Raw genomic sequence first — 15,229 nt, forward strand, 5'->3', positions numbered from 1 at the left:
CGATTTCACATTGAAAATACTGAAGCCCAGTATTTATGATCCTTCCTGTTTCCCCCCCTTGGACATGACTTCTCCTTTTTGCATGACATCATTTTACTTCTAATAATATTCTTTAATCTACAATTTAACCATGCTAGCTATTTTAATTCTCTTTGAAAAGCCTTTCTGGTGGTTAAATTCATCATGGATTCCTAACCTCCAGAGCCTGGATATCTGCAAGCCTTTTTCACTCTTTCCTCCTTGAAGCTAAGGCTTTACTCTAGAGGATATGGGGAGGATGTTTCACCCTACAGAGCCATGAAATCTGAATGCTTGATTATCCCTATTGCAAAGTGCCTTCTCGTTGCATCTGTGCATTCCTTCAGCTAAATCAAGAGCTCCCTGAGGAGCTTTCATTTCACATAAAGCATTGATCCTCTCCTGGTTGACCTACTCAGGCATCAGGTACTTTGGTGTCCTACAGGTCCTTCCCACTTAACTCCTGAGTGACCATGTTTCGGCTCAGACACGATGCCACCCTCTGCTCTTGGATGCTCACATGAAGCCCTCTTTCCTCCCTGATCCAGACTCAGGCCCCCTTGAACAAGGGAATGGGACACCTAAGAAGGCCACATGCAATGTGTGAATACCAATCATAGAACCACAGAATGGTTTGGGTTGGAAAGGACCTTAAAGTTCATCCAGTTCCAACCCCTTGCCATGGGCAGGAATGCCTCATGCTAGACCTTGGCACCTGAATAAATCCAAGTCCTCTCCATTCACCAACCAAACACATCTCCCTTGGCTCCAAAGCAATAGACCTCCACCTACAGGGATCAGCAAACCAAGCCTCTGCAATTCCCAGTTCTCCTACAGGGAAACTGAGGTCCAGAGACAAACAGCTTGCTTAGGGCCATGCAGTGCACCAATAGAAGGGTCAGGAGCAGTGTTCTCTCCCTAGCTCTCCATCCCTCCCTGTAAGCACAAGACCATTCTCTGTGCCAAAACAAGCAGTGAATTAAGTAACTAAAACAGGGGAAGTTTAGATTGGATATAAGGAAGAAGTTCTTTACTGTGAGGGTGGTGAGGCACTGGAATGGGTTGTCCAGGGAAGTTGTGAATGCTCCATCCCTGGCGGTGTTCAAGGCCAGGTTGGACAGAGGCTTGGGTGCCATGGTTTAGTGTGAGGTGTGCCTGTTCATGGCAGGGGGTTGGAACTGGATGACCCTAAGGTCCTTTCCAACACAAACCATTCTATGGTTCCATAAATCCCAGGAACCCCAACTTCCATCACCTCTGCTCTGCGCCCCAGAGCATCCTTTCCATCTAAAGCTAAGCCGAAATCTCAGCAATCCTGCCACCTCTCCTGCTTTGCCTGCTTGCTTCCTCTGCATGGTAAAAATACATCTAAGAGTAAACACACGCATAGACATAGTCATAAAAATAATAACTCCTAAAGCTCTCAGATTGGTTATTTTGGGTTGATTTTTCTGGGAAAAGGAGGAGCCGGTTGATAACCCTCAATGTATTTTGGGAAACAAACAAAAATACCCCATAAAAAATGTCAATATGCTTCAGAACAGGCAAAACTTCACGTTGTTGGATCCCAAATGTGCATCAACTCAGGGGTGCTACTAATGGAAGCTGATTAAAACCAGGCTCTTGTTTGCCTTCTTAGGCAGGCGGGCCCCATCCCATTTCTCTCCGAGGCTGGGTATTTTTGTCTTCTTTCTTCCTTTCTTGCCTGTCTCTCCCCTTTCCCCACACCCTTTGGTTCTGCTCCAGCAGCTCCATTCCCAAATCACTTGGCTTCAGCTGCCTCCCTGCAAAGGGATAGGGCTGTATCCTTCCAGGTTTTGCTGGTTTCCCTTCCAAAACCCAACCATCCATCCTGCATCCAAAGCACAGAGCACCTTGGAGTGGTGCAGGTCACTGTGATACCACTTCTGCAGCAATGTGGAACCCCCCTGCATGGATTCCCATGGTAAATGCCAGCCACACAGAGTTGAAATGCATCCAACTTATCTCAACAGCAATTGTTTAACAGTAAGCTCGAGCGATAACCTGTGTTCCCGATGCTGCTTTCCGTTTGCTTTAACACAAGGAATAGTGGGGAAACCATGTTACCTCCCTGAATTTCCCCTCAATTAGAGGCTGTTGTGAAAAGAGACTGAAATGGATCTTTAACGACCATGGTCAAGACCTCCAAATACTTCTTAAAGGGAAAACAGACTTGCCAGAACCCAAGATTCAAAGTGACAAGCACATAAACATCCTTCGCATGGCTCTGCGTTAGCCAAGAGCTGTTTCACAAGCGAGCTGTGTTCTCTCCCTTCTCGCCAATCGCCTTCCCTCCTGCCCAAGAAAGGTCATTTTCTTCATGAGGAAGGGAAAAAAAAGAGAGAGAAAAGAGATCTTCCACAACAACGGGGTTTTAAATCAAGCCAAGGAATCAAAGCTCTCTTTTGCCTGTTCCTAATAAATAACTGCAACCTCTTCAATGCAAACATTTCCAGACAAAGAATCTCTGTTCAAGGCAGTTGTAAGTTATCGCGGTAGATCTTGTCTGGTTTGAAATCCGAACTTGGTTTGGTTTCAGAGGAAGTCTTCTGTAGCCTTGTGTCAGTATGGACTCATGGAGGAGGCAAAGGAAAGCCCCTTCCCCTCTTGCTCAGCTCCTCCAGTCTCTCCCCATTGCCACCACTGGCTCTTGCTCCATAGAACAGTTTGGGGTGGAAAGGACCTTAAGAACATGAATGCTCAAGGAGAAAAACCAGATCAACTCCAGAGCGGAGCTGGGGCAAAGCCAGTCTGGCACCAGCAGAGCCAACATCAGGATCTGACCCTACTCTATTTATAACACACCATGACATTTGCTAGGCAACAGTCATAAGTGCTTAATTACCGAGTTCACACCCTTAATAGCCTAAAAGTTGACACATTTAATGATGCTCTGGCACAAGGAACTGTTCCTGGTTATGCAGGACTTATTTCCTTCTCCCCTAGGACCAGTTAAACTGATTGCACTGTCAATTAAATACTCGGAGGTGCTGTGCTCTAGCCAAGAGCTGGGCCCTTCTGTTAGCAGCACTCAGTCTTGACTAGACAGAGCAGGCACAGGGACACACACATACATGTGATGTGATGCTGTTTGGGAATTAATTCATTCCCATAATTCATTATCCCAAGTTTAACCACCCAACTTAGGGGGCTGCTCAAGCGGAAGGGAAAGACCACACATTACTGCTTGATGAAGCACTGGCAAGCTCCCTGCTCTGTCTGGCCTCCTATTGCAGAAGGAAACCTCTCCTTGCTTGTGTGATTCCTGGATTCCTGATTATTTCCTTCTCAGAGGAGCGCTTCCTTGGCTCTACTGTTGCTTTGGAGGATAGATAACAATGACTGTGTTGTTTCTTACCCAGTGTCCTGCAGTGATTCCACTGTGCTCCTCCAGGATCAGACCCACAGCACTGGTGAGGGAGACGTCATCATTAACCAGCTCCTAAACATGTTCCCAGGATCCCAGCATGGAAACCTGCAGGAATGACAAGCACCAACCTGTATTTGTTCCTGATAACAAATCCACTATGAAGTGTCCCCATTGAGTCACTGGGAACCCAGAGGTGAGAGAAGTTATCCAGCAGCAGACACGGTGGGGACACAGTGAAGAGAGGAGGCTGCCCTCAGCCCCACTGGATTGCAACCAGAAATACTCCATGAATTGCTGAGTCAAATTGAGCTAAAATATTTGGGGGGGGGGGGGGGGAGAAGGTAGAAAAACCTTGTCCATAATTTGCAGAGAGAGGATTTGGGGTTTTCCTGGTGCCAGGAGAGCAATGATGCTGCACCATTTAGATCCCCTCTGTGCTGGTCAGGCCAGAGTAAGGTGCAGAGGTTCAGATCCACCACACCAGCATGAGTGGCTCTACACTAGCACAGCATCTCAACATGAGAACAGGGGGAAGATGCTGACTGGTTCAAAGGGGGCTGGACCCAAATCAGGAAGACAATGAAAGAATTGCCTTCAAGTTCAAGCTTTTACTCACCCACCGAGTGCTCCTTTCACTGCAGAGGGTGATTTACACATGAAGAAACACGAGGTTAAAATGCAGGTCCCATTAAAGATGATTTGGAGCAACGGGGCTGAAGGCACCCCTGGGTGCTCCCCTCTGCCCTGAGACCCATTCTGCACTTGGATCCCAGCTCCATCCTATACAGACACAAACTGCTTGTGTCACTGCCCTGCTGAGCATCACCCTAAGTGGCACCTGCTGGATGCTTTTAAGCTGTGAAAATTGCTAAAGGGAAATGCACAACCCACATCTCAAGCCTGTAGTGGGTGACAGACTCAAACCCCTTTGGTACATATCACTGCCCTCAGTAAAGTGAATGTAATAGGCCTTCCAGGACAGGTATCCATGGTGCTAAAAACCATTGCAAGCGAAACCTTCAAAATGAGCAGCACAGGAAGACTGGATGGGAGGTTTGTTTTTCCAAGGCCTCTCCAGGACGGAGCTAAACCACTCTGGCTTTTCACCCTTTTGCCTCGATCATAGCTGTTCTGCAGATAAATGCTAGCCTATCTTTAGCCTTGGCATCTCCCCTGTTATTGCCTTTGAGATGGAGCAGAGAAATGTTAACAAAGAGCAGTTGAACAGAAACTTATGTATTCAGCCTAACCACTGGAATATGGCTTTTCCTCAAATGTTCTGTGACAACAGATCCTCAAACCCGCTTTGTCCTCTGTGTTAACATCCACGTTTGTCTCTTGAAACAGAAAAGGGAACAGGGCTATTTCCACCTTCCAGGAAGCATATCCCTGATGCTTCGGCTGGCACAGCACAGCCTCCTATGCCTACTGCATGGGGTAGGAAGGGTGATGGTAAATGACCTGCTATGACTTAATCCCAGCTGCTAGCAGGAGTGATGAGCAGGGAAGAAGATCGTGTGCTCACAACCTCTTGAAGCTGCCGCACACTTTGTGTATCAGTGGGATACGGAGCAGAGCTGAAAGCAAGACAAAAAGGAGCCTGAAAGCTGCGGTACAGGGAGGATGCTACACAAACTTGGGTTCTCTCACAGAGCTCACTTCCCACTGTGTACATTACCCAACATTTAGGCTATAGAGCTCCCACAGATGCTTCCAACCCTTTCACAAACCCCAGACTCCCAGTACTGTAACAGCATAAGGAGCTGGTTGAGGAAAATTAGCCCCGCTGCTGGTAAGTGATTGTTTTTGACAGAGTCTGGTTTGGCTGAAAGCTGCTCTGGAGGTCAGGTTGCTTTGTACTGGATGGTGATTATGTATGTGCTTGTGTCTGCACAGCAGCCAGCAGGGTCTGACAGCAAAGGGAAACAAGCTGTTCCCACTGCATGCAGGGGGACAGGCAGGATGCTTTAGAGTATTTAAACGCTTGTTTTACAAGGAGGTCAGGTCAGAGCGCAGACCTGTTTCCTTGCCTGCTGAATCACATGCATGATCCTGGTCCTGGAGCTCAGCTAGCTCTCCTGCTGCAAGGGAGGGCTTAAAACTCCTCCTGTGCTTGCAAGACTTGGTGAAAGACCTGTCCAAAACCAAGTGTGTGCCCTCCCCTCCTGACTTTCCTCGGCTTTAAGCTACAGACAGGCTTGGAGCAGGAGCCACCATCAGGCTGCACTTTGGTACCCAGCAGGTACAAGTCCATGGATGCCCTGACTGAGCATCCTGGTCTCCATCCACATTGTGGTCATCTCTTTGCTCTGCCCCAGCCTTACCTCCCCCGACCAGCTCACAGGATCCTTCTGGTCCCTATTGACCAGTGTGATTGCACCAGGGTGTAAGCAAAGCTGTGACTCCCCAGGAAATCTTAGTGGTATCAGTTAGTGAGAGGCTACAGCTCTCTATCAGCTAATACCTAGAACTGGGAAGTTTCAGCTGCTGGGGGCTTGCCTGGAGGAGATGTGCTCCCCTGGGATTACACTGTTAGCACAGGAGTATTTGAAGAGAATGGAGAAAAACACAGGGAGCAGATTCCCAGTCTTGGAATTTGCTTTTCATGCTGCAGAGAGCTTCAGATGCTCTTCGGCACACACACCACACACTGTCTTACAAAACCTTACATGCACGTACACACATGCACCCCTCACACAACTTCACTCCTGCACCACACCAAAATGCCCTTCCTTTTCCATATAGTACCATTTGCTCTAGTAAATAAAACTGCATTCTATCCAACTACCAACCACGCCTGCAGCACTAAACAGTTTAGAGGTCAGAAAAGACAAGAGAAGAGACAAAAGCAGCTTGGATAAGAACAGAACGTACACTAGGGAATGCACGAGGCTTGCCCAGTTGCATGAAATTCCCAACACAATCAGTTATAAACACTCCTGAAAAGTCCATTTGGGTTAACACAAAGATCCCAAACCAGCAAATAAAGTTGTCTAAACCCAGTCTAACTTGGTTCTTGTCTCATTAAGCTTTTACTTGTCGGTACAGGCTGCAAAACCTCTCCAAGCAGCATCCCCGAAGAAAGCATCACTTGTCCTGCACTAGCTACCAGCAGCCTTTCAATCCCTTTGGCTCTCAAAGGGGTAAAGGGAGCTGAGAGAGGACAGCCAGATCCCCCAAATAAGGATGGTCGAATAAATACTGTGCAAATATATCAGATTTTATTACTCTTTTATGGAAATAATAACAGACAATCAGGTAGAAACATATTAAATTAATGCAGTCAACGGTTTAAATGCAAAAATAAATATAAAGTCCAGCAGCTCAATGCATCTAAAACAGCTCATTTCTTCTAACGAATAGAAAAGATTTCTCTTTTTTTTTTGTCTTTTTAACGGAGAGTTTCATACAATCGAATAGAAACGAAGGTACAAGCGCTTTCTTAGAAAACATCCCGACCCGGTTGCCCGCCTCCGGGGCTCCCTTGCAGCCCAGTCCTGGCCGGGCCGGGTCCCATCGAGTCCCATCGGGTCCCACCGAGCCGGGCAACCCTCAGAGAGCCGAGTCCGAGTCGCTGGAGTCGAGGCTGTTGCGGAGACGGCAGCTCCCGAGGCGGTCCCGCTGCAGGCTGAGGTTCTGGGTGCTCCTCCGCAGGCACTCCAGCGACTGCAGGAAGGACTTCTTGGCCTTCTCCTCCTCCATAGGGGACACCCCTTCCTCCTCCACCTCCTGGATCTCGTCGAAAGTCACCGGCTGCGTCTTGAAACGCGATTGCCGCGGCCGCCGCAGCTTTCCCTTGGGATTCTTAGCGGGGCGGGCGGGCGGTGGGAACTCCTCGGACACGCACACGAAGTGCGGCATCACCGCCTGGTAGCTGGAGCAGATGCCCATCAGCTCGGCCGGCTTCGCGGCCATCCTGCCGCCCGCGGGAGCGTCCGCCGCGGGGACCGGGGCCGGCGGAGCGGGACGCGGAGCTTCGGCCGTACCGGGTACCGAGGCTCCGGCCGGCGGGGAACGGGGAAGCGCGGGGCGGAACCGCGCGGAGAGATGCGGAGAGGAGCGGTGCTCTTCGGAGAGGTGCGGGTCGGCGCTGATCGGTGCGGTGCGGACCGGAGATGTGCGGTACCGCGGGGAGCGGTGCGGTACCGTGCGGAGTGGAGCTCGGAGAGGAGCGAAGCAGAGCTTGGAGCCGATCGGTGCTGTGAGACGCGGTGCGGTGCGGACCGGAGAGCGGACCGGAGAGCGGACCGGAGAGCGGACCGGAGAGCGGACCGGAGAGCGGACCGGAGGCTCCCACCGTCCTCCTCTGCTGCTGCTGCTGCTGCCGCCGGCTCCTGGGCACCGTTATATATCCCGTCGCTGCCCCCGCGGGAGCATGCTCAGACGGCAGCGGGCCCCTCTCGCAGCCTGCGGGCTCTTCCCTTCCGCCTGACGTCTCCCCGGCACCGCTGTCACCGCCCCCGGTCCCCCCCACCCGCCCCATCCCCTCGGTGAAGGCGGGGGGGGGGAATGGCAGGGACCGGGACCGAGCCTCCTGCGGAGGCTTCGCCCTCGGTCCCGTCGCCCCTTCCCGGCCTCCCCTCACCGCTGGCTCCATCCCCAAGGCACCCCCGCAGTGCCCGGGGGAGCATCGAGTGCATTACCGGGGCCTCACGACATCCCCGAGCGCCCCGAGAATCCCAGCTTCCCACATCCCACCTCGCAGCTTGTTCTATCATTACCATGATTTCTATGGCTGTAAAGGAACAGTGACAGACTTGGCACATCAGCTTTCAGCAGGGATCGCTACCATCGGAATAACGTGGGTAAAGGAAACCCCGAGGCAAGCCCAATCTGAACACCCCAATGCTGCAAGGAGCCAGACTTCAACTACAGGGATCCCATGGGACAGCTCCAGACAAGAAACCAGCAGCACCAGAGGGTTAAGCAGGATGCTGGGATCTCACTCCCAATTCTGCCACCTCTGATGTAGTTTAAACACCTTCAGTGCAACTCCATGTTCTTCCTTTCAGACGGGATCCTAAAATTTTCCATTCCCCTGTGGGCTCTGAATTACTTCCATGGAATGATGCAAAATCGGATCCTCAGAGGGAAAACGGCATGCAAGTATTAGTGAGCTGAAACAAAAGCTTGCAAATCAGTGCCGGCTGCGACCACACTCTAAAGCTGTGTGTGCCAAGGAGTGTCAGCGATGGAAAAACCCAACAGCGCAAGAAAAACATACGACAGGGATAGCAAAGGAACTAGAAGGAAGTGGAGTAGAAAAGCATGAGGGAGGAAGAGCCTGAAATGATCAGTCTGTCCCCTCTGCAGGGCTAATGTTAGACTGTTCCCACAAAGGCATTCTCCAGGGTAGCTTCACCCACTCGGGGATATTTTTGAAGGTTGGTTAGGAACTGGGAAGGAAGCAGAGGCTTAGCAACAGCATCAGGAATCCTGGTCTGTGCTGGAGAGGGGATAGGAATGTAAGCTCAGGGCCTTGAGCAGTCAGTTCTTGGTGTGCCCTCAATAGAGGTACCTGGGGCACAGGAAGCACCAGTTGGTAAATCAGCCCCCAGAGAGATGTGAGCTTACCATGGGTCCTGCACCCCAGCCAGCATGTCTGCCACGAGCTCCAGGTTATTGCAGTTTGCCATATAACAAGTTCTTTGTGTAGGGGCAGAGCGGTGAAGCTTCCATCCATCACACACGTCCTGTGCCACAGTCCAGCAGCCAGGAAGGGACTTGTTTTGGGGAGTTCACCATCAGAAAGTCTCAGCTTTGTCTTGGGTTAGACTTGGGACTGGTCCCTCCGCCTTTCAAACTGCCTTAGCAGTGGCAATGCTTCAGGACCTGCATTGGAAACAAACCATTATCATTACAGCCCTGGCTCAAACAGGGTAAAACAAAGCAGGAAACATGGATTTGGGAGAGGAGGACCAGAGGCACTCGCTAGCGTGTTTCTAGAAGCCTGGCTGCTTTGCCTCTTGCCAGGGTAAGAGAAACAGTCAGAGCCATGGCTTTATGAAGCACCTGGCTGGAATCTCTTGGTTTCTTGGCTTCCCAAGGCAGCTTTAGGGCCAGGGTCAGCTTGAAGCCTTTTTATTGGGAGATACAATTAGCTTAGTAAGAGAACAATTTTCTTTTTGGTCAAATTGAATCATTCCAGCTCAGAGAAGGATGTGTTTTTTTACTGTTGATTTTAATGGCTAAATTTAGCCCATACAGCCCTTGCTGCAGTACAATTTTCTCTCCAGGACTCCCATTTACAACAGTTTTTATTCCTCACAACTTGGTTTTGCTGCAGGACAAGGGACAAAGTGAGTTTCCTCAGCATAGCCCTCCAACAAGATGAGCCTGCAGAACAGTTTGGAGGACTCCATCCTGCAACAAGCTCTGGGCTGACACAGGAGGCTTGTTCTGGCAGTGGAGAAATCATCTTATGTTCAGTTGAGGGAGGGGATTGTCGTCCTCTGCTCTGCTCTTGTGAGACCCCACCTGGAGCCCTGCATCCAGCTGTGGGGCAACAGCACAAGAGTGATGTGGAGCTGTTGCAGCAAGTCCAGAGGGGGCCACGGAGATGCTACGAGGGCTGGAGCAGCTCTGCTCTGGAGCCAGGCTGAGAGAGCTGGGCTGGATCAGCCTGGAGAAGAGAAGGCTCCTTAAGGGGAGACCTTAGAGCAGCTCCAGTGCCTAAAGGGGCTGCAGGAAACCTGGAGAGGGGCTTGGGACAAGGTCCCGTAGGGACAGGACAAGGGGAATGGCTTTAACCTGCCAGAGGGGAGACTGAGATGAGCTCTTAGGCAGAAGCTCTTCCCTGTGAGGGTGCTGAGGTGCTGGCACAGGGTGCCCAGAGAAGCTGTGGCTGCCCCATCCCTGGCAGTGTTCAAGGCCAGGTTGGACACAGGGGCTTGGAGCAACCTGGTCTAGAGGAAGATGCCCCTGCCTGTTGCAGGGGTTGGAACTAGATGAGCTTTAAGGTCCCTTCCAACCCAAACCATTCCATGATTCTATGAAATGAAGCAAGTTAAATTTAATCCAGTCCAGCATAAGAGCATCCGAGGTTCTGCTGAAGAAAGGCTGGTCCATACAACATCTTTAATTCAACACATGCATCCCAAGCCCAAACTGCCCATCTGGTTCCATACAGAATGTTCGATCTGAGGGCAAACTGACTTCACTTAAGGTAGAGAGAACATTTCATTCATTCAGTTCTGATTAGAAAATGCTCTGGGAGGTTTCAATGCCGACTTGGAGCCACATCACCATGGTAATAACCAGGAGACCTAAAGATTGTATTTGAGACAATTCAGAAAATATATCCTGTGACATAATCCCCCAAGTTAGGTCTGCGATGCGCTAATGTACCAACTATATTTACTCCAGTGGTTTAAATCATGACTTCAATCTCAGTTGCTCCCGGTACTGAAATGTGACCTCATGGTATAGGTTACAGAAGCCCTCTGCCACGTGGATCATCAGAGCACATTTCTTGCCTGCATAGTACAGGCCTGAAGTCACGTTGGATGCCAGGGCTGGAGGGAATCTTTACCCGGGGCTGGGAATGTTTCAGATGCTGCATGTTTTACATTAAATATCCACTCAGCAGCTGTGGGGCCTTGGGATGTTAAAATGCCATTTGCACAGCAGGAGAAAGGATTAATGCTGCTGAAACAGCACCTGGGGTATTAATTTATGTCATCAGGTCACTCATTTAACAAAATGATTATAGGAAACACACTTACAGGCTATTCCTTGTTATTCCTCTTACTGGCTATCAGACGGAATGCCACAGAAGGGAAAGGAAAGAGTAAGAAGAGCAGGGAAAGAAAGAGTCACCTTGTCCTACAGGAAAAGAAACTTCTGCAACCCCGGGGCTTTCACAGAAACACCTGTAGATTGGCAATCCCAGTGTGGATACCCTGGACATCATGGCTTGCGCTCCAAGATGGAGCATGTGGTAAACCCCGAGCCAGCGGGACGAGCTTCTTCCCAGCAGCATACCTTAACCCACCCACTGTGAGGGTGCTGAGGCATTGGTACAGGGTGCCCAGAGAAGCTGTGGCTGTCCCATCCCTGGCAGGTTGGATGGGGCTTGGAGCAAGCTGCTCTAGTGGAAGGTGTCCCTGCCGGTGGCAGGGGGTTGGAACTGGATGAGCTTTAAGGCCCCTTCCAACCCAATCCAAACAAACCAAAACAAAGTTCTCCTTTTTATATACAACTTGTCTGAATTCAGCTAATCATAGCCGAAAAATTTCTTTCCACATCCACCTAAATCAGTAAACATGGGAAATTCAGCTGAGTGGCTGATTCCCAATGCTGAGTCATTTCAGGGATGCAGTTGCAGGAGGTGTAAACCTGCCATGGATTTTCACTGTGACGTAAAGTCATTGAAACCCAGGTTTCAGCTTCTAAGCAAGAGCATGTGAGAAGAATGCTGTTGTAGTTTGGCCAAGTACAGTCAGGTCAGGCTTGGACTGCATTAAAATGAAGACTGTGAAGACCAAAGAGAAGATGAGTTGAAATGAGGAACCCTCAGAAGCAGAGGAGCCAGCTGAAGGCAGGAGTGTGGTGAATGTTGAGACAGGAGAGAGGAGGAGCAGCAGCAGACCCACACAGGCCCATCAACAGCAGAGCCAAGGCTGGAGTAACGAGCAAGGGACAGAGTTTGGGGTCTATGGGTTCAAACTGAAACAGGAGGAGTTCAGGTTAGATATAAGGAAGAAGTTCTTTACTGTGAGGGTGGTGAGGCATTGGCACTGGTTGCCCAAAGAAGTGGTAAATGCTCCATCGCTGGCAGTGCTCAAGGCCAGGTTCAACAGAGCATTGGGCAACATGGTTTAGGGTGCGGCATCTCTGCCCATGGCAGGGGGTTGGAACTAGATGATCTTAAGGTCCTTTCCAACCCAGACCATTCTATGATTCTATGATTCTATGAGTAGGATAGAAAACCCACAGGGGATCGTACAGCACACTGCCTATAGTACTGGAATGTGAGGATGTACCTGCAGCATGACTGTAGGTTCAAATACTTGGCAATACTTGTGAGGAGCTCATGATACAACACGGTTAACACAAAGTCTGTGTATTCAAAGCTCCTACCCCTTCAAATCTCACTTTCAATCTTGTCTGACTTTCCATGAGCTGCAGTAAATCCTATAAAGCTTCTCCCTGCTGCCATTAGGACAAAGTACTGGCTAAAATGCTTGAATGTGATAATGCTCCTCACACAAATGGACTATTTTACCCTCTGTATTGAATTGTTTCAACTGTAAAGTGATACCTGAAGTGAGTAGTCAGGGTTTCAGTAGCATGTCACAGGGTAACAGCATCTGGCTGTCATCACACCACTAACAATAAATGTAGGAATGAAACCCTTTGTTTTTCAAAGAGGGCTGCAAAATGTTCCCTGACGAAAAGCACTCCATTGAATTGCCCTCGTTTGGCCTGATGGGCGTCAGAAGGGATGGCAGCTTCTCCCAGCACTGCTACTGACGTGTCAAGGCACAGTGATACAAGGACACAAGATAAAAGTGTGGTTTAGACAACTGGAGGCCAGAGACTGCAGAAAGCTCAGCTGTCTAATGTACTTTTAACAAATTAAGAGACTGCTTGGACTATTCCTGCTCGTACAAGTTGCTGCCACTTGGGGTAAAATTAACCTCTAACCTCGCATGGTTTAATTGTGGAGGTATTACTTTGTCTATTTGTTACTGTGATCCTGTCCATTAAGCAGTGTAGAAATTAGGGTTCCTTGTTCAATACTACCTTTTGCAATCAATAAAACACGTCCTGCCTCAGGTGTGTAAAAGTTCAAAAAGATATTCTGCTCCACAAAATAGATGATTTAAAAAAAAACCCACCTTTTGAATGTGCAGGGGAGAACTTTGCTGTTGAATTCCAGGAGTTTCTGTCCCTCTCCACGGCCACTGCTGGGCTGGTGGCTGGGATTGTGCTGGTGGTCCAGGAAATGTGTCAGCTGTAGGTGCAGGAATGTTGCTGGGCAAGGAAGTGAGGAGAGGAGGATTCCCTGCTCCTCACTGGTGGAGCTCAAGTCTCAGGACAGACCTTGTAACAGTCTTCCAATACCTAAAGTGGCCTACAAGAAATCTGGAGAGGGGCTTTTAGTAAGGGCCTGTAGTGACAAGACAAGGGGGAATGGCTTTAACCTGCCAGAAGGGAGACTGAGATGAGCTCTCAGGCCAAAGTTCTTCCCTGTGAGGGTGCTGAGGTGCTGGCACAGGGTGCCCAGAGAAGCTGTGGCTGCCCCATCCCTGGCAGTGTTCAAGGCCAGGTTGGACACAGGGGCTTGGAGCAAGCTGCTCTAGTGGAAGGTGTCCTTGCCCATGGCAGGGGTTGGAACTGGATGAGCTTTGAGGTCCCTTCCAACCCAAACCAGTCTGGGATTCTATGATTCTATGAATTCTAAGTAAAGTTCAGTGCGGGGAGGACAGGACAGTGAGCTCCAATTTAAACAAATGGCTCAGGTTGCTATGGAAACCTCAAGGATGGAAAAGCAGCACATTGAAAACAAAACACAGTGAGGTAAGTTTCTTATCCACTCTTGAAAAGATTTATGACCAGAAAAGGCAAAGTGGGTGTTAAACGCTTTTTAGCTAAGTCAATAGTAGCAGCACTTGAGAAGGAGGCATTATGGATTCACAGCACCCATCATACCTCTTCTATCCCAAAGCCCAGGAGAACAGTCTTCTGCACTTTGCCAATACTATGGTATGAAACTTCAGGTTTCTTAACCCCTTCCTGGCACTCCATCTCCTTCCACATTACTACTGTAGCTATAAACTACTATATGTAGCTACAATAAGCTCATCACTCATGACAAGTGGAAAATACATAGCTAGAATTAATCTGACACAGGAGGAATAACATTATCCATGGCTTTAAAGCTCATCAAAACTGAAAATCCTAAAGATTTTCTTTTCCCCTTAGAAAAGAAGAAATACCAAAGATAAATGACAGAACTTTGCTCCTGATATTAAATGGCCTGTGCTCAGATCAACCTGGTGTGGCTCAGCAGCACAGTATTCAACCAGATCTACTCTAACCCCACCAAAAGCTAGTGCTTGAATATTCAAGTGTTCTGTGATTAAATAATCAGTGCAAGCAGCAATTCCTGCCACCAGTATGATTAATCAATAATATTATTGCTAATATAGGCGTTAAATAAGTGGTCACATACTGCTGATGGAACCAGTCGCCCTTCTCTGAACAGCTCCATCCTACATGTTCCTTCAGGGTGGCAGGCACCATCCATCCTCACCAAAGGCAGCTTCCATTCATCTTCCCCTCACCAACAAGCCTGAGGTCTGCTCTATTTAGTGAGGGCTGTTTGGGAAAAGGGAATCTTAACTGGGGTAACCAGCAGACTCCATCTGTTTGAAAGCCACAGACACTGAAGAGCTTTGAGCAATGCAGTTTTTCAGCTGTTCTTGGAAAAGACACATATTCTCTGCTGGAAAATGACATTTCTGAATGAAGGAACAGGAAAAAAGTGAACTCACAGTTTAGATCTTCAGCACGCACCTGCAGCAGGGAACACATGAGAGGAAACTAGGGATAAATACGAACAAAGGAGAGGTGAAAGGAAAAGGCTATGACAGGTAGTTTGGGAGACATGGGAAGAATATAAGGCATGTGGAAAATAAATTCAGAGGTGCTTTGTAGGCAAAGCAGCTCTTAGCACCTGCTCCATTGTTTCATATGGACAAATTACTCCGTGCTTAATGAGACTGGTGATAACAGCAAAACCAAAAAGCCCAGGCAAGTCCCCATCCCCAAATCTGTGTAAGTATAAACCTTTGTTTTCAGATAAACCATGTA

At 49.1% G+C, this 15,229-nt stretch overlaps 1 protein-coding gene and 1 long non-coding RNA gene across 2 annotated transcripts; both read right to left on the reverse strand.

Annotated features, from left to right (window-relative positions):
- Positions 1-6,608: 6,608 nt before the first annotated feature.
- On the reverse strand, positions 6,609-7,648 carry CUNH11orf96 (chromosome unknown C11orf96 homolog). Its single transcript, XM_062635977.1, has one exon. It carries the CDS (start codon positions 7,322-7,324, stop codon positions 6,962-6,964), a length of 363 nt encoding a protein of 120 aa, XP_062491961.1. The 5' UTR covers positions 7,325-7,648; the 3' UTR covers positions 6,609-6,961.
- Positions 7,649-10,467: 2,819 nt separating this feature from the next.
- On the reverse strand, positions 10,468-14,901 carry LOC134172648 (uncharacterized). The gene is made up of 2 exons (XR_009967973.1): positions 14,589-14,901; positions 10,468-11,882 (listed from the first exon to the last, which is right to left on the reverse strand). It is a non-coding gene; the product is annotated as an uncharacterized LOC134172648 (long non-coding RNA).
- Between the last annotated feature and the right edge of the window lie 328 nt (positions 14,902-15,229).

Source organism: Pezoporus occidentalis, unplaced genomic scaffold, assembly GCF_034315485.1.
Source record: "Pezoporus occidentalis ecotype Australia unplaced genomic scaffold, CSIRO_AGI_Poc_V1 ctg46, whole genome shotgun sequence".
Taxonomy (NCBI): Eukaryota; Metazoa; Chordata; class Aves; order Psittaciformes; family Psittacidae; genus Pezoporus; species Pezoporus occidentalis.